Genomic DNA, 19972 nt, shown 5'->3' on the forward strand with positions numbered 1-19972 from the left:
CTGTCTTCCATAAACGAAACATGGGCACCAGATATCCAAATCTGTGACAACTTGAGAAAACACTGGCTGTGCACTACGGAATCAGAGCAAGCAAAATAAATGACAAACCAAACCTTCCACAATAAGGCAAACACAGAAGCAAAACGGAACAAAGAGAAGCATAATGTTTCTCAGGAAGTCCAAAGCTTCTCTCACTTCAGTATCAAATTTGAGGGAAATCCCTGTATGGTTTAGTTTTCAAATTTTTGGTTAAAGTAATTTCCCAAGGAGTATTTACCTCTATGACTTATTATCTTCAACAGTTATCCATATTACTACACATTTCTTTAAAAAACCCAAGACTCAAATACTTTCATCTCCTGAGATTTTATGACTGTTTTTGCCTCCCCATGCAGTTCTGTATGCTATCCTGACTTCCTCACTCGAAGGGATATAAAATTCCTCCCTTTGTCAACTTAACTTGCAATTATTAACTGAACCTTCACATAAATTTAAATAATCTACAAACACAGAATGATAATTTGATAAGCCAACCATTGCCATGGGAAGAAAATGGAGAAGAGAATAAGTAGATTCATTTTCACTTCTTGGTATACATTGTTACTTGCTCTTTCCTCCCCAGAAACCTTCCATCCCTTACTCCACTCACCATGAAACCTCTGCAGTAGGTACTCCATCAAAGAAGTCAGTGGTAGGACCAGAAGAGCCAAAGCAAAGGCTACGTTAAAATTAAGAAATCCGTTAATTAAATAGAAATACCAGGGTTCTGTACCTGGGGGAAACAAATAAAAAATAATTAGTGGATGCCTTCCATATCTTTTACAATGCTGGATTCAGAATGTTCTTTGTTCAAGCAGTGTTGATGGTCCGATGCCTCAAGTGAAGGAGTCCACAATGGGAACTCAGTTACTAGGGCTCAGTCACACAGGGGAAGCACAAGAGCAGATGTGGGGAAGAGAATGGGATTTGTTACTTTTCCAGAACAAGCAAATAATTTAAATAGCTTAGTGGTGATAATGTGATTTATAATAAGTAATTTATATTTGGTCTTCATCTCTGTTCCTGGCACAGAGCTCCTAAAACCTTTGGAATTTCCTAAGTGGTGAGAGCAATAAGGGTGTCTTCTGGGTCTTCTGTTAATTAGGAGATTTGGGGAAAGCCCTCAGGTGGGGGGCAAAGGATGGGGATGGTTGGCCAGAACCAACTGTGTGACCTAACTGCCCTGATGGGACGGTTAAAATTTTCAGTCCCACCCTGCTGACCTCCAGGGAGGGAAGAGGGGCTGGCAAGAGTTCAGTCACACCCACGGCCAATGATTTCAGCAATCATGCCTGTGTAACAAAGCCTCCATAAAAACCCAGAAGGACAGGGTCCAGAGAACTTCAGGTTGATGAACACATAGAAGCACGAGGAGTGTGTACACCTGGGAAGGATGGGAGTTCCGAGCTCCATCCCACACTCCCTGCCCTATGCATCTCTTCCACCTGGCTATTCCTCTGTATCCTTTATAATATCCTGCCCACTAAGCTGGTAAACTTAAGTAAATGTTTCTTTAAGCTCTGTGAGCCACTCTAGCAAATTAAGCGAACCCAAAGAGGGGGTTGCTGGAACTTCCCATCTACAGCTGGTCGGAAGTGACAATCTGGACCGGTTACTGATGTCTGGAGTGTGGCTGTAGCAGGGCCAAGTGGGAGCCATCTTGTAGGACCGAGCTACTCAGGCCTTTCCCCTTTTATTCTCACCCGTTCATTCCATTTACATCCCAGTCTCTTGGCCCTTGATATGTTTAACCACTATTCTACTGTCATGGGACCCTGTGTTTGGTAAAAAGCAACAATTTGTTTTCCTTAGGAAAATAATGTTCAGAGCCCCAGATCCTGTTTAGAAGTTTTGAGGACTCAGAACGAAACAAAATGAAAACACAAGCCTTACCCACACCAGTTTCGATTCTTTAACTCAAAATCCTTGAACCCAAATGCGGGACCAGCCCCCCATGCACATTTAGCAGGCTCTTTATCTGCTCTTCCCCTCTGTGTGATTACTTCCATCAGGCAGTGAATGACACATGCGGGTTTTAATCACTGCATGTTGTGACACCCGCCTTGCACCACAGCAATTTCCTGCAATCAGCACTGCTTAAAAGGGTAATCAGAAGGCAGAGGAACAGTCAGAAAAACCTGACATTTTTGCAGCTTGCACAGCAAAATAAGATTAGAAACCAAACCCGTAATGCCAGAAACATTTAGGGGAAGGGAGGGTGGGGTACCCTAAGTAAAACTCCACTTCAACTGTATGTCACCTTTTGCAAAAGCTCACTCCTTCCTGTCTAAATACATTGATTGCGATGTTCATGAACAGAGCTCCTGTCCCAGGCCAAGTTCAATAGAGACATTCATAGCCTGTATGCTTTACCAATACCCGTTTGGGTTATAGAAAAGTGATGATTTTCGGGGTGCCTGGGTGGCTCAGTCGGTTGGGCGTCCAACTTCGGCTCAGGTCATGATCTCGTGGTCTGTGAGTTCAAGCCCCATGTCAGGCTCTGTGCTGACAGCTCAGAGCCTGGAGCCTGCTTCTGATTCTGTGTCTCCCTCTCTCTCTGACCTTCCCCCATTCATGCTCTGTCTCTCTCTGTCTCAAAAAATGAATAAACGTTAAAAAAAAATTTTTAATAAAAAAAATAAAAAAAGAAAAAAAAGTGATGATTTTCAAAAAGAAATACCCATCTTCTCTGGATTTTAATATGTAATAACACATTTCTGAAACTGAGTCTCTTAGGAGTCCAGTTCCCAGAAAGGTAGTTTTTTGCATAATCTCCTGACCACCAGTGTGGAAGCAGGGCTGTCAACCTTGGCCCTCCTTTTTTCCAACCAAATTCTGGAAATCTGAGCCTGAGAAGAAAAACCAGAGTGACTAGGGAAAAAGGAGATCATCTTTTACATCATCTTTTATAGATCCTAATAAGCATCTATAGAAAGAAAAACAAAAAAAAAAGCCTTTCTTTGCTCCTTACAAATACTTATTTTTTTTTTTTCAGGAAAGCACTTTATTCCCAGCAAATATTGGTCTCTACCACAACTGACTGTACCCTCCCACTAGGGCTAACTACCTTTTTACCTAGGTGTACTATACTCTGAAATTCTGAACCCAAAGCATCAATTTGGTAAAGTCAACTATGTTTATGTGTTAGGAACTCATAGATCAAGTTCAGAGCTAGGCTGTGAACATTTCATAATAGACTATCGCTTCCTGGAAGAACAAGGCAAAAACTGGAGGATAAGCCAAAGGCAGGGAAGGTTCAAGTCACAACAGTCTTAAAAACAAGGGCAGAAAGAGACAAAAACAGGGAATTCTCTTACCCAGTGTCCTCCCCTACATGATCAGACACCTGCCTTGAAAAAAGAGTAAAAACTTTCCTCTCTTTCCAGGGAGGTAATTTGATGCCACTTCTCAGAAACTATCAAAGCTCAACTATGCAGAAAAAAAAAAAAAATGTGTCAGAATGACAAGCTATGCATTTAACTGGTGCAAAGTGTGCAGTGAAAGCTGGAAGCAGGGTCTCTGTAGGGAATGATGCACCAATTCCCTTCATTTAAATGAGCTAAAGGGAACCTTCAAAGGGGCCAGAAGAAGAAGGGATAATGTTTACTGTTCCACCGATTGAATGAAAGGAAGCTATTTTATAGGCCTATAATTTTATAAAACCTTAAGAACTAAATTGTAGTAAATCATCCTTATAAATGTCAAATTTACAACACCCAGAGCGAAGAGACACCAAGGTCCAACAAAAATGATCAGCAAAACAACGAAAGCCCTAGAACAGATCTTGACACCAGTCAGCTCTTGAGTGACTCCACTGGGGCCTCATCCTCCGCTCCTGCACAAATGGAAAACTTTGGGCCTTTAATAAAGGCCATTTGCCTTTGCCTTCTGAAATTTCCTGTCCAGTGATGTGACAGATGTTGACAGAACACATCAACAGGCAGGGATCACGTCCTAAACTGCAAAGTGGCATCGTTGAGCCGGCCCACTGTTGTTTTTGAAGGAAGAGCATTTCTCATACCCGCCCTCCCACGCCTTCTCCAGGCCTCAACTCCTCAGAGAGCACCAGTCTTCACTCTCCACATAAAAATACTTATCAACCCCGACATCTGCCAACGCCAAATGTTACAAGGGTAAGCAGCAAAATCAGTGCCATGACCAGTCACTTTGTTTTTTGCAACACTAAATTTCACCTCTTGATCTTTGACACCAAAGAGATGCTTTGCCTATGACTTTGCAATTTTATGTCTACACTAAATTTCCTAAATGCCAAGTATTTTTTTCCTTGTCCAAATATTCTTTTTCTTTAACAAGCATGGAGCAATGCTCCCCTGTGAAAGAGAGCCTGCCAGCGTGCATACCACTGTGCCATCGAAGCTCTCTGAGGCTTCCTGATCACCCTCCAAGCCCAGTGTGTGGGCCTTCAGAGGCACAACTTCCTGCCCCTTCTTTAGATCAAATCTTATCTTCCTCTATCTCCAACTCACACTCTGTTTTTGCTTATTCTCTTGTAGAGTCTCAAACGCCAAACTCCAGAGTTTTGCTAAGGCGGTTTTCAGTGGAAAAAACACAGGCTTGGGAGTCAGACAGCCCTGGGCTCTTATCCCATTTCTGCCACCTATTAATTATGTGCAAGTCCCTTGGTTTTATGTGAATTTCCACCTTGGTTTCCATAGCTGGGAATAAGCATAAATAATGCCTCTCTCACAAAGTTTTTGTGAGGAGAAGGTGATGTTATATAAAATCTCTCGTATAGAACAGGCATTTGATAAACAGAAGCAATTATAATTTATAGTTGTCAAAAAGTACTCTTTTTCTTTCTCCTGGCTTCAAAAGAGCCAGCTCAGGTCTGGAATATGTCATTCATAGATGCTCTCTGGCCAAGCAAGTATAGAAAGGTCCCTGTGAAAACCAGGAACAATGGAGTAAATATTTATATTATAATCACAACAGAGAAACTGAATTTATCTTGCTCATGTTTGTACAGTTTCTATCTAAAATTAGCTAATGCTGTAAAAAAAAAATTCACAATATTCAATTTTTTTTTTTTTTTTTTTTGTCTCTGCAGTCCCTACCCTGAACATTGTGTTTGTCTAAAATATACCCCCTCTAGCATCTACTCACCAAACATCTACTCTTCCTTCCAGGCTTGACTCAAGAAGTCCTTCTGCTACCACCAGATGGACTTGCTCCTGTGATTCCCCATCTTTCCACTATAGTACGTAACACAATTGACTATAATTATCTACTCGTGTGACTGTAGCCGTATGGGACAGCAAGTTATGAGGACACAAATGCTCAAAGGCAGCTTAGTCCATGTTTCTTTAACTCAAGTCCATTTAACTAATTGTTTAAGTATTATAGGCTTATTTGCTCTTACATCCAAAAAAAACAGCACGAAGACATGAATGTAGAAACTATCAGCATGATGCATTTATAACCTTCAGAGAAGAAACCTATGCCTACAATAGGTAATGAAGCACTTGGAGCAGTCAAGTCTAACAAAATAGTCAAAATGATGCCCAATAGGGCCCAACATGTATGTAGAGTGAAACAGCTGAAGCTTCCATGACAAAACATAAGCTATCTTACTCTCTGATAACTGTACAGCATCTATTAAAAAGTCAATCTTTGATGGGGCACCTGGGTGGCTCAGTCAGTTAAGCATCCGACTTCTGCTAGGGTCACGATCTCACGGTTCTTGGGTTCAGGCCCCACATTGGGCTCTGTGCTAACAGCTCAGAGCTTGAAGCCTGCTCGGATTCTGTGTCTCCCTTGCTCTCTGCCCCTCTCCTGCTTGCTTGCATGTGCGCTCTCTAAAATAACCATTAAAAAAATTATTTTAATACCACTATGTAATAACCTATTTAGAAAGTGAAGCCAAGGGCACCTGGGTGGCTCAGTTGATGGAGTGTCTGACTCTTGATTTTGGCTCAGGTTATGATCCCAGGTTTCTGGGATTGAACCCTGAGATGGGCTCCATGCTGAGCACGGAGTCTGCTTAAGATTCTCTTTTTCCCCCTCTGCCCACCCCTCTCCCCCACTCATGTAGGTGCTCTCTAAAAATAAAAAATAATTAATTTTTAAAAAGTGAAGACAGTCTCCCAAAATTAAACTCAAATTAACACAATTTATTCACCTATACATAATGGGTATTTTGCTTCCAAAGATTCCATGTAAATCAGTTTCTAACATGCAATCTGGGTCTAAAAGGAGAGTCTTCCTTCTATGGTCTTACACAATCAAATAAAATGTTACAAGTAACCTAAAACAAGGGGGAATTAAAAACATACAAACTCTCTCCAGCTAAAGGGAGACATCTAGAGGCGAAAGCTTAAAATTGGGGCTTTTCTCACATTTGGGGGATCTTGAAGTCTTAAAGGAGCCTTTTTAAATTCATTCACTTAGGGAACGCCTGGCTGGCTCAGAGGAGTGTGTGACTCTTGATACCGAGGTTGTGCATCCTGTACCCCACGTTGGGTGCAGAGATTACCTAAATAAACTTTTAAAAACATTAAAATTCCTTCACTTAACAATTATTCTCTAACAAGGCAGTGTGGAAATTCAAGTCACTAGACAAAACACGGTTTATTATGACCTATTACCTACCACCATCTAAATGACAATATTCCACAAATCCTGACAGGCCCAATTAAATCTTATTTGTATGCTTACTTCAAATCATCACATCTGTTGGTCCTGTGGACAAAGTGGCACAGGAAAGTGATGGGCATGGCTTAAACTGGTAAGACACAGGGGTAGTATTAACTTGTTTCACAGCAGAGCCCCAGGACAATCACATATTAAAAAATGCTTCAAGACCTTCAGAAAATTAAGGCAGAAGAAACTACACTTATTTTAATGAAAAATGGTCTCAAAAGATGTTTACTGATTTGGCTGATCTGACCAGGAAGATCTCTAGGACAATCCTCCATAGCTGTCACCAACACAAACGCCCTCGGGGGCCAAATAAAACCGGCTCAGTGCTGGCTGAAAGAAGGCACTGGGGTGGGGGGAAGGGGAGGGAGATGGAGGTAAAATGCAGAATATATTCCCCAGATTAAAGGCATCAGCCCTTTAAAGCTGGCCAAACTACCCACCTTTTTCTCATGCTGACTCCACCATTTGCTCTGCTATTTCTATACATTTTCCAAACTTTCTCTCCTAATCCCTGATACTTAATGCAAATTTTAAAAAGAAAAATTAATACCAAATGTGTGTATGTCCATAAGACATCTGGAGGAAGAGACTCCAAAGTATTAACAACAGCTATCTGGAGATGACAGGATTATGAATGTTTTTATTTTCTTATTTTTGTTATCATACTGATTTGCTAATGGAAAGAGTAAAAAGTAACTTTTCATTTTAAAAAGTAGCATCAAGGGGCGCCTGGGTGGCGCAGTCGGTTAAGCGGCCGACTTCAGCCAGGTCACGATCTCGCGGTCTGTGAGTTCGAGCCCCGCGTCAGGCTCTGGGCTGATGGCTCGGAGCCTGGAGCCTGTTTCCGATTCTGTGTCTCCCTCTCTCTCTGCCCCTCCCCCGTTCATGCTCTGTCTCTCTCTGTCCCAAAAATAAATAAACGTTGAAAAAAAAAAAAAAAAAAAAAAAGTAGCATCAAGAACCACGACACACCGAGAACAACAGACAGGACTAACAGAAATCACATCAATCAAGAAGAAACATTTACTGGTTACTTAATCATCGCTGTGCTATAGCCGAATGTCATTTCTTTTTTAAAAAGAATACCAGCAAAGAAATGCTGTATTTGCCAAAGAATATTTGATGAAATAAAGAAACCACGTTGAAATGTCAAAGTTCAGGCAAATGAAGCCATCTCCTGCCCTTCCCCAGAGTGCCTAAGGCCTTACCATAAAGATCAGGTCCATGAGGAGTAAAGACATTGTACAAAACAATGTTCAGTGGTGCCACCACCAGCTTCCCGTAGTAGTAGCTGTCAATGACTACCACAGGCACCTGAAACAGAGCAGGAAATAAACAGCAATTGCAGGGGTTTGTTCTGCAAACATTCTCCCAGGGGGAACAGGATAAACTTCAGAACAAATAACAGAATGAACTTCTAATGTTCTCTTTCCTACATCAGAACATGCTTTCATTACAATGTTCAAACAAAACAGGGAAAAAAATAAAACTCACCAGAAAGAGTATTAGGGCCACCAGAGACCAATGAAAGAAACTCTTCCACCTGTGTTTCATGACCAGCAAATCAAAGGCAATGGGCAAACTATTTAACAGAGAAACAAAGTAGGAAATTAAATACTTACAACATAGACTCAAACAAGTCTGATTCATACATACTTCATGCTGAACACAGGGGGAAAAAATGTCTCTAGCAGTTATAGTGAGGGAAGAACGCTGGTATATAAGAGGATGTCCTCTCAAAAATACAGTGTTCTGTTTAGAGAGCCCATGATAGTACTTCACACCCCACGATGCACAAGGAACATTAATACTGAGCTTCTGGAAGGAGCTCCTTATTATACCTATTCATGTGTGACAGACATTTAAAATACATTAATTCTAAGTAACTGTGCCCTGCGGTCCTACACCGACCCTGCCAAATGAATAAACACAAATCTCTTCCATGATTTATAAAAATTTTGCTAACACTACAAACTTTAGTAAGTCAGTTCTGATACACCCCCTTCCAATACCATTTGCTCTTCTCCCTTTCACTTAAATTCCACAAGCAAGTCGCATAAGTACGCTGCCTTCCCCACTTCTTCCTGAAGGCCAGGCTTTAAGGCAGGGAGAATGACATAAGGTCGACAGGCACCTCCCCTCAGCCAGACCCCGAATCTCTTCACTACCTCCATCTACCTGGGTCTTCCTGTGGCACTTGACACAAAGCATCTGTTCGTCCTCTTTAGGCTTCCTGGCTCCTGCTCTTTTCTGGCCTCTTCCCAAGTGCACCTTTTCCTTTTTGCGCCCTACCATGGTCTATTTCCCAAAAGCAAACTTCTACTCTTCTTTCTCTACATCATTTTCTCAGGGGGTAGCTCCACTCTTACATCATCAACAATCACCTTCATGCCCAGGACCTCCAGATCTGGTACACTAGCCAGAATCTTCACCCATGCTCCCGCCACAAGAAATTCCCTCCCCACGCCAATCTGATACGACACAATTTACCCAAAATTCACCACAGGCTCTGCTCTCGACTCCTCTGCGGAACCGATTTCTCCTGTCTCTGAAGTTACATAGCATTATCATGTCTATCATTTACTTAGCAATGTCATGTGCTACCACAAGGCATCTCTTCTGTGATACGAACTTCCACATTCTATTATCTAAGTTTTGCATTAACTTTTTGTGTTTTCATTTTTTTCTGCCCAACCAGTGACATTCCCGTGGCATCTGTACTTCTCCTTTGGTAAGTCATCACACTTCTATTTACTTGTTCAAGGTCGGTCTTTCCTACTAAAATATAAGCTCCAAAAGAGCAGGAAGTGTAACTGTCTTCTTTATCACAGTATCAGCAGCATGTAGCACAAAGTATTCAATAAATGATGAGAGACTGCTGATTGTGATCCTGAAATCACTGATCTCCCCTAAAGGCAGACCAATCAATATGTGCCACCTAAAGGTATTTGAGGAACTCATTAAGTTCAATGTCGATGGGGCAGAGTAAAAGGAATGGAGGAAGTGAAAAAAAAAATACTTTTACTTACTGGAGAATTAAAAAGGAGGCAGGATTGGGGTTTTTTGAGTCACGTTAGAATCTGGACACCATAGAACAGAGGTTGGCAAGCTTTTTATTGAAAGGACCTGCCAGTATATATTTTAGGCTCTGCAGGCCACATATGGTCTCTGTTTCATGTTCTGTGTGTGTCTGTACTGTGTGTGTGTGTGGGTGGGTGGGTGTGGGTGTGTTGTTAACAACCCTTTATAATACAACAACTTCCTAGTTCTTGGGCTGCACAAAACAAGACCAGCTGCACCGGGCCCACAGGCCACAGGCTGTCAACTTCTGTGACACAGAGCAACGGGGAAGCTATTATAGAGTTTAAAACAAAACAGGCCGTGATAAAATCCTATTTGCATTTTAGGAAGATAAGTCTAGTTTGATTATAGAAAGCAGATATACAGAGATCAAGCCTAGAGATGGGAAGATCATTTAGGAGTCTGCATAGTAACTCAGGAGCAGAGGTGAAGAAAAGTAGATTCAAGATATTCAGGAGATATAACAAACAGGACATGGGAAAAAGAAAACGGTCACAGGTAATTTTCAGGTTCCTGACTGAGCACTGAGCAGATGATGGTATCATTTACTGGGATAGAAACATAGATAAAAGAACAGATACGGAGGGAAGATAGTGAGCTCAGTTTTGAATTATCAAGATGGTTGAGATAAAAGAAGGTGGCCTCACGCAAAATCCTGAATACAGTATTTTGAGGATAAACAGAATCAAAGATTGGAGGTGGGGAAAGCAGCCTTTAAGAGACAAATTAAGGGGATGCCTGGGTGGCTCAGTCGGGTGGGCAACCAACTTCAGCTCTTGTCATGATCTCAAGGTTTGGGAGTTTGAGCCCCTCATTGGGCTCTGTGCTGCCAGCTCAGAGCCTGGATCCTGCTTCAGATTCCATGCTTCCCTCTCTCTCTCTGCCCCTCAGCCGCTCACACTCTCTCTCAAAAATAAAAGTTAAAAAATAATAAAAATAGAAGACAATTAAGAAAACGTAGAATATTGATCCTCTTAGTAACCCCCATTCCAGAAATTTACCGTATCAATAAATTTCCATAAATGTATAGACATGTGGACAAAAACGTTCACTAAAGCATTGTACATCATAGGTGAATACTGAAAACTAAATCTCTCCCGATAAGGCAACGGCCACATCAGGGTCAGAAAGTGGAATGCTGTGCCATCTGTACAAAGACCAATGTAGATACAACAAAAAGTATGTACAGGTACAAGGTAATCCTATTTAATTTCCAGGATGTCCATGTGTGTGCCTTTACACATGAGGACAGTTTCTAGAAAGATATATACGAAAGTATATAAAAGTACCTTTGAAGATGAGGCTACGGGCAAAGTAAATTAGGAATTCTTTCTACCTAAAGCAAACTGGCATTTTTTTTACAATAGAAATAGACTGGTACAGTTGACTTTTGAACAGCATGGGTTTAAACTGCGTGGGTCCGCATGTATGCCAATTGTTTCTTATAAATACAGTACAGTACTGTGAATAAATCTTCTTTTCTTAGTAACACTTTCTTCTCTGTAGCTTAACTTTATTGTAAGAATATGGTATAGGATACGTATAACACACCAAGTACGTGTTAATTGAGTAAGTAATCAGTAAGGCTTCTGGTCAACAATAAGCTATTGTAAAGTTTCTGGGGAGTCAAAAGTTACATGCAGATTTTGGGCTGTGCAGGGGGTCAGTGCCCCTAACACCCAGGCTGTTCAAGGGTCAGCTGTACTACAATAACCTTAACATCAAACTACAGTGTTTTTCCAAATTACCTGCAGTGCAGGTGAGAAGCAAATGCAGCACAGACTGGAGCCAAAGTGGCAAAAACAAGGAACATGAGCAACAAAGCTGCTTGGGGAAAAGTTGCTGAGTTAACACCACGAGCCTGTGGGTAAAGTCCGACTTCAGCAAGTGGTGTAGTGTAGAAGAAACATCAGTGATGGGGTCAGGGAGGCCTGGACCCAAAAGCAGTCATCACCTTCAAGGCAAATTTCTCACCCTCCTGAAGTCTACTTTCTCCCTTCTGAAGCACTACTACTTGGATTTCTCCTGCAAAGCTGTTATAATGTTTAGGAATAAAGTTTCTAAGGGGATTCGTGGCACCTAACACACAGCAGATGCCTAAGAGTCACTATTGGTATTAGATTTAATCCTAACAATAAACACCAAGAGACAGATTCTTCCAACTCCCAGAATTTTGGGAGGTCTGATTCATTCCTTTGACTTCAGGTCATAACCAAGGAACACGGAGATAAGCCAACGCTCAGATTGACTGTGTGTCCAATGATACCAGAAGATGAATTGTGTTGGTTTCTTACCCAAGGGCAGCACTGAATGGCCAGCCCAAGATAGCCCCAGCTGCCACTCCAAGCACAGCAATGGAAGTCTTGTCCAAATACCAGCCAGTCATGGCTACCAGCGTGGTGTACATACAGAAGCTGCTAGGAAGGAGCGCTGCAATGGTAAAGAAAAGGGGAATAGAAGGGGGGTGGGGGGGACAAAAGTAGGAGACTGATTAGGTATTATCAAAAATCTACCCACATTGCAGGAGGTCAATCACCAGGAACAGGTTTTGAGGAACACTGTAGGAGAAATGTGTAGTAAAGTGATACTCCTTAAATAACAATGAAGTTCAAGGGTATTCTTATTTTCTCACTCCTGTTTTTTTAGGTACCAACAACGCTGCCTACTTATACAATATAAACCATGCCATTCTTCTCCTGGCCTGTACTCCAAATCCAGAACTTACAGATTTCCCGTTGTATTTCCAGGCAGAGAATATGCTTCAAGAAACTCAGACCCATTGCTGACTATTTCTGAAGAATTTTATCTTCTGGTAGTCTTCTGAGACTGTCCTGGCACTAACTTTACCCCATAGGAATTCTAAGAAGCCTTCTCAAGGGCCAAATATCACATCCTGCATCCACTGACATGGATAATTTGGCCTTTAGATGTCCCCTAATTACTTTTGTCTAGCATTACTTTGTTACAACAAAGTAACTGTTTACTACAGTAAACAGCACAGGACGGAGTACTTTCAGGGTCTCTGTTGCAGTAACATTTGATCAGTGTTTCCAACAAGGTGACACAAAAATGCAGATCTGCCTCTCCGGGCTGTACAAGGCCTGCTTCACGTAACACTAGGAAAGAAAAATCAGCATGAGGCAAGGACCACAACGAAGGGCAGTATGATCTCACAAAGTCAGTCAAGGGTTTAGAAGCTGTATGTAAAAGGATGCCTTGAATTTCTCTGTGCCTCAATATCCTCAACTGAGATGACAAAGCTAAAGCCACTCCTGAACACCTCCCACACTCCATCAGTTTTAGGAATAGCAAAATAACTAAAAAAACCTAAGGTACAACTTCACTGATCAATGCTAAGTAATACTGATGCCATCCAAAGCTATCAATTACAGCTGCCAATGTAGAGAACAAAGGGAGCAGAGGAATGAGAGGCCTCTGCCAGCTCAGAGGGAACAGCACAGTCTCGTTTAGAGCAGTGACACTCAAAATTATTCACTGTTCGTGGGTTTGAGCCCCGCGTCACGCTCTGTGCTCACAGTTCAGAGCCTAGAGCCTGCTTCCGATTCTGGGTCTTCCTCTCTCTCTGGCCCTACCCTGGCTTGTGCTCTGTTTCTGTCTCTCAAAAGTAATAAAAACATTTAAAAAAAATTTTTTTTTTAATTATTCAGTTGTGGAATCCTGAGGTCCCTGCAGAACACAAAGTTTGATACAGTCGACAAAGTACATACTTTTGTGCTGGATGCTATTTTTGTGTGTATATTTAGTGTATATACTAGATTCTGGTATACACAAGCAGACATTAAAACTGGCAAAATTATAACTAGTAGCTTAATTTTTTTTCAGAGCATCAGAAACAGGCTACCTTTTGGCAATAGGCCACTGTGACTCAGCTCAGACAACACAAGTGTTCAATGGTGCACAGTTTGTAAGCCACCAGTCTAATATTGTAATTTCTCTTTAAGTTTACTTAAGAAAAAAAGGGGCGCCTGGGTGGCGCAGTCGGTGGAGCGTCCAACTTCAGCCAGGTCACGATCTCGCGGTCCGTGAGTTCGAGCCCCGCGTCAGGCTCTGGGCTGATGGCTCGGAGCCTGGAGCCTGTTTCCAATTCTGTGTCTCCCTCTCTCTCTGCCCCTCCCCCGTTCATGCTCTGTCTCTCTCTGTCCCAAAAATAAATAAAAAACGTTGAAAAAAAAAAAATTTTTAAAAAAAAAAAAAAAAGAAAGAAAAAAAAAGCCCAACAGGGAAGACGTATGCCTTTACAGAATACATTGCAAATAAGAAACAGAAAGCAGAACCGTCAAGAACAGGGTTTTTACACACAAACAAGAAAAACAAAATTATTTTTCTCCCCCTAACAGCAGGGAAAGGCAACAGGTGTTGGTGTTTTTCAGCCTTGTGAGGAAGTGATAAAAAACAAAAACAAATACAAAAAATCTACAACCATGTAATAGAAAGCAGTATGGTGAAAATAACTTTTCACCTTTTTAAGTTTCCGAGTCCTCATCTGCACAATGGGAAAATATTTATCATACTAACACAGGACTGCCATAAAGGATGATGAAGATCATGCAAATAACGGTGCTCTGCAAACTACTGATATGCTATACAATGTAACCTACACCTACACAAAGTCTTCCTTTCAGCTCAGCTGTGAAAGATCAGTGCACCTGTTACATCTTCCCCTGACCGTTTACTTACCTGATGATGAGCAAAACATGCCAGTGCTAAGAACCAAGAAGGCCAGCATCATCCGACTCACATGCAGCCCAAACTTCTTGCACACAGCCCTAGGAGAAAGGCAATGACTATCAGCATGGCAAATCTTAGGGACAGACATTTCAAATCAAAAGACAAAAACATGCCTGCTTCACAGAGAACACTGAAGATTTAAAGTCAAACACAGAACTGCCTGGACAGGTTTGTCAGCAATTTTGTGTGCCTAACAAACCCAAACATTCTTATTCTTTAAGTAGAAGAGAAGCGCTCTACCTAAAAAGAAATGCATGCTTTCTGGACTAAGAGTAGGTAGACGATCAATAGGAAAACAGCATCATGTAGTGGAAAAACAATAGGCCTCACATTCAGAGGGGCACAGGTTCAAATTTGGGCTCCTCCACTTACTAACAGTGGTAGGTACCCTGGTCTAATGACAACACTGTCAGATTCCTTATCTGTAAAGCGAGGGTAATGCTAAGGTCTACTTTCTAAGATTTGTGTGAGAACAATACATGGGAAAGTGCGGGGAGCACCTGGAACAGAGTGACTCAATACAGGGTAGTTATCAGAAGAGAAGAGTAGGAGATACACCACTTGTCACTAAGTCCACATTCCTCAAAATGAAGCAATTACACACTTCCTTTACCTCTTTCGTGGAGGTCTTTAACCCTGTGAACATTATGAGCAATCACTGCTGCTTCATTTGGTCAACACTTGTTCCAACATATGCCTGTGTAAACCATTCTCTTGCTCAGGTCCCTTAGAGAAGCTCAGAGCTTCTTTCTGGATTACCTTGGCTTCCAGCTAAGGCTATCTTTTGTAAGTGTCTTTACTGAGGATCTGCTAATGGCAAATTCCCTCTTTTTTGTTTTTTGGGGTTTTTTTTTTTTTGGTCTAAAAAAAAAGTCTTATTTAGTGCGTCTTAAAAGAGGATTTAGCTGAGTACACAATTTTAGGATGAAGCCATTTTCTCCAAGAACTTTGAGTATCTATTTTTTTAATGTTCTGGATTTTAAGAAGGCTTCTGTCAGTCTAATATTCCTTTGTAGATATATTCTATTAGTTCTCTGTCAACTTTTAAGATCTTCTTTACCCTTAGTGTTCTATGTAGTTTCACTAATTCCTTTTTATTTACCCAGCTCAGGATAGGTTAGGCTCCCTGAATCTATGAATTAGGATCTTGGGTTTCACAGATTCTGGAAAATTCTTAACCATTATTTCCCCAAATACGGCCTTCTCCCCATTCTATCATCTCCTAGAATCTGATTAGACAAACACTGGATCGGTCAAATCTACCACAGAGGTAGGTGTCTTAATCTCTTCATATTTTCCTTTTATTTCCTTTTTGTCGTGCTGTACTTCATTCTTACTCATTTCTTCCAATCGATCTAACTTACTCATTAACATGTCTAATTGGCAGTTTCAACTAGCCACTGAACTTTAAATATCAATTGTTCACTTTCACTTCTACAAGTTGTGTTTGGTTCTTTTTTCAAATCTGCTGGGCCATTTTTGTAGTCTCACTCCTTTTTCCTTTCAGCTTTTCTATTTTATCGTGGTAATAACACATGGGAGATGTACCCTCTTAACAGACTCTTAGGTGTAAACTACAGCATCGTTAATAGGCACAATGTTGTACAGTAGCACTCTAGCACTTACCCATCTTGCACAACTGAAATTTTATATGCATTTATCAGCAACTCCTCCTTTCCCCCTCTCCCTAACCCCTGGCAACCACAATTCTATTCTTGGATTCCATGAGTTTGATTATTTTAGAATCCTCACACAAGTCAAATTAGCCAGTGTTTGTCCATCTTTAATTGGTTAGCTCATTTGGCCTATCCTCAAGGCTCATGCATGTTGTCACATTATTACAGGATTTCCTTCTAATACTGAGTATTCCATTCTACGTATATACCACATTTCCCCCCCACCATGCATCAGTCAATGGACACTTAACTTGTTTCCCATCTTGGCTACTGTGAATAGTGCTACAATAAACATGGAAGTACAGATACCTCTTCAAGATCCTGTCTCGGTTCTTTTAGATGAATACCCAGAAGTTGGATTGCTGGATCATATGGTACTTCTACTTTTAGTTTTTTGAGGATCCTCCGTACTGTTTTTTGCACAGTGGCCATATCATTTTTCTTTCCCACCTACAGGATCCAAAAGTTCCAAACCATTCTTGCCAACACCAGCTGTTTTTTCATTGGTAATAGCCATTCTAACAAGAATGAGGTCATATAGCTCATTGTGGTTTTGATATGCATTTACCAGAGGATTAGTGACACTGTATCTTTTCATATACCTGTTCGCTAAGCATGCATCTTCTTTAGAAAAAGTCTGTTCAAGTTCTTGGTCCTTTTTTAACCAGTTTGTTATTGAGTTGGACGAGTTTCTTATATATTGTGGAACTGAACCTCTTTTCAGATCATGGTTTTCAAATATTTCCTCCCATTCTCCAAGTTCCTTTTCACTCAATGGATTATTTAGGCTCTTGTTTCTTATTCATGTTTTCAATTCTTTATTTCTTTAAAATTATCATTTATTTTATATTCTTATTTTAATAATTCCTAATAAATAAAGTTTTGCAGGTCAGCTTTCTGTTGTTATTTCTGCTGGTTCTCACTTAAGTCTGCTTCTCTTCTGTGCTTTGTGATTTGTTTTTATTATAACTTCTTGTTCAGTAGAACTTTTTTTGTCATAGTTCTTTGACACCTGGATTAAAAATCGATTTCTCTGGAGAAATTTTCCATTTGTTTTTGCAAGATGCCTAGGAGTACTACCAACCCGTAACAGTTTTCAAATAAATTCTCAACTTGGGGTGGGTGGAGGGTTTGAGGGACCACAAAGGTGATTTGAACTCAGTCCTAAACCCATAAGTAGACCACTGTATGGTTACAATCCTCAAAGACAGCACTGGCTTTCTTTTTTCTCCCCTGTGCCACCCCAACTCAACACCAGAGAATTTTATCTGACATTTTTATCTGTTTTGCAGCGGGAAGATTTTTTAAATAATGATTAAGTCTAAATACCCCTTAAAGCATTATTAAGATGTGTTAGGTCTCAAGTAAAAAAAAAAAAAAAAAAAAAAAAAAAAGTGGCTATTTTTATTACTGTGACACTTAAATGCTTTTTTTTTTTTAACGTTTATTTATTTTTGAGACAGAAAGAGAGCACGAGTGGGGGAGGGGCAGAAAGAGAGGGAGACACAGAATCTGAAACAAGCTCCAGGCTCTGAGCTGTCAGCACAGAGCCCGATGCGGGGCTCGAACCCAAGAACCATAAGATCATGACCTGAGCTGAAGTCGGACGCTTAACCGACTGAGCCACCCAGGCGCCCTGACACTTAAATGCTTAATACTTCCACTAACATTCAACCAACCAACAGTTACTTGGGCAAAGACCACGTCCTGAGTGCAAATAAGAGCAGTGAGTCCCTGGGGCACCTGGGTAGCTCAGGTGGTTAAGCGTCCAACTTCAGCTCAGGTCATGATCCTGTCATTCGTGGGTTTAAGCCCTGAGTCAGGCTCAGGATTAACAGCTCAGAGCCTGAAGCCTGCTTCAGATTCTGTGTCTCCCTGTCCCTCCCCCGCTTGCATTCTCTCTCAAAAATAAACATTAAAAAAAAATTTAAGAGCAGCAAGTCCCACAACAGGAATAATTTCCCATCATCTAAGCTCAAGGCGAAGAGGTAAATCATATTTATCTTGAGACCAAAAATAAGGCTCTACTAAATTCTACCAAATAAAACACCAGTTAGAGGTGTTTAAACATAATTTCACTTTATATGAAGATATGGAGGGATATCTGTACTCCCATGTTTACTGCAGTACTATTCACAACAGCCAAGACATGGAATCAACCTCAATGTCCATCTATGAATGAATAAAGAAAATGTGGCATATATAACAATGGAATAGGGCACCTGGGTGGCTCAGCTGAGTGCCTGACTTCAGCTCAGGTCATGATCTAACAGTTCATGAGTTCGAGCCCCACATGGGCTTTGTGATGACAGTGCAGAGCCTGCTTCAGATTCCCTCTCTCTCCCTCCCTCCCTCCCTCCTTCCTTCCTTCTCTCTCTCCTTCTCTCTCTCTTTCTTCCCCCCCCCCCCGCCCCTCCCCAGCCCCCACTCTGGCTCTCTCAAGGAAATATTTTTAAAAAATAAAACTCTTAAAAAAGATATACAATGGGATATTATCATTTAAAAAGGAAATCCTGCCATTTGCAACAGGTGGATGGACCTTCAGGGCATTACTCTAAGTGAAAAGTCAGATACTAAAAGACATATAGTGTAATAACTCACACGTGGAATCTAAAAAAGCCAAACTTGCAGAAACAAAGTAAAATGGTGGCTGCCAGGGGCTGGGGAAGCAGGGAGTCAGGGACAGGGAGGATTAGGAGATATTCATCAAAAGGTATAAACTTCCAACTATAAGTTCTGGAAGATCTAATATACAGCATGGTGACTATAGCTAACAATACATTATTATATACTTGAAAGGTGCTAGAAGACCAAGTCTTAAATGTTCTCACCACACATAAAGTTGTACTCATGTCAAGTAAGGTGTGTGTTAACCTTACTGTCATATTTCATTACAGATACGTTTATCAATCATCTGTACACCTTAAATTTACACAATGTTCTATTTCAATTGTAGATCAATAAAGTGAGAAAAAATTTTAAGTCCTACTTCAAATATATTATTAGGAGCCAGGAGAAAAGTATTTTCTATTATAAATACTGCTTATGCTATCAGAAATAATCCTATGCTGTACTGACCTTTCTCATAGCACTTTCAGAAGCAAAGCTTTTATACTCACTTGTAAAAGTAAAGTTCACAGATACAGCTCACAAAAGCCAGGAGACATCGTAAAAAGTAAAAGACAAGAATCTGAAAGAAACCAAGAAGAAGAAAACACAAGTCATATAAACAAGAAAACTCAAGATAAAACCACTCTCATTTGTTATTAGTAACACTATGAACTGGTATAATCTTCCTGAAAGGCAGTATTATCAAGAATCATAAACATTTTCATACCCCTAGATCCACTGTATCTATTTCTAGGAGTCCAGCCCACAGAAGTAACTGAAAATATGGAGGGGGGTGGTTAGGTCTGCTCATGCAAATGGTCACTGCAGCACTATTAATTTAAGGGGGGAAAAAGAACATTTAAAAAAAAACTACACAATATCTGATTACAGGGTAATCAGTCAATTCTGCTACATACATTTCATGTACTATTACACATAAAATTTATGGTTACAGAAACAGTCAATGAATTCATAGGATATAAAACTCCTACATTCAACAAACATTTCCTAAATCGTTATATATTGATAATTACCGGTAATTACAAAATACCAGGTAAAAATGTACATTATTATTTACACATCACAATCACAGCTTTGGAAATCAGAAGCATATGAAAAGGCTGAAAAGAAATGGATAAAATGGTAAAGGTGGCATA

The 19972-nt window shown here is 40.6% G+C and overlaps 1 protein-coding gene across 3 annotated transcripts in view; it reads right to left on the reverse strand.

Annotated features, from left to right (window-relative positions):
• ALG9 (ALG9 alpha-1,2-mannosyltransferase) overlaps positions 1–19972 on the reverse strand; it is a 97159-nt gene that overhangs the window by 68227 nt on the left and 8960 nt on the right. For all 3 annotated transcript variants that reach the window (XM_047071529.1, XM_047071531.1, XM_047071530.1), the window contains exons 4-9: positions 19325–19395; positions 14479–14567; positions 12075–12210; positions 8194–8281; positions 7908–8013; positions 650–772 (exon numbers count right to left, since the gene is read on the reverse strand). In XM_047071529.1, coding sequence (XP_046927485.1) covers positions 650–772; positions 7908–8013; positions 8194–8281; positions 12075–12210; positions 14479–14567; positions 19325–19395 — 613 coding nt within the window. The remainder of the gene's footprint in view (positions 1–649; positions 773–7907; positions 8014–8193; positions 8282–12074; positions 12211–14478; positions 14568–19324; positions 19396–19972) is intronic.

Source organism: Lynx rufus, unplaced genomic scaffold (assembly GCF_022079265.1).
Source record: "Lynx rufus isolate CCGP_SWC_20201006 ecotype Redwood Valley unplaced genomic scaffold, mLynRuf1.p SCAF_9, whole genome shotgun sequence".
NCBI classification, from domain to species: domain Eukaryota; kingdom Metazoa; phylum Chordata; class Mammalia; order Carnivora; family Felidae; genus Lynx; species Lynx rufus.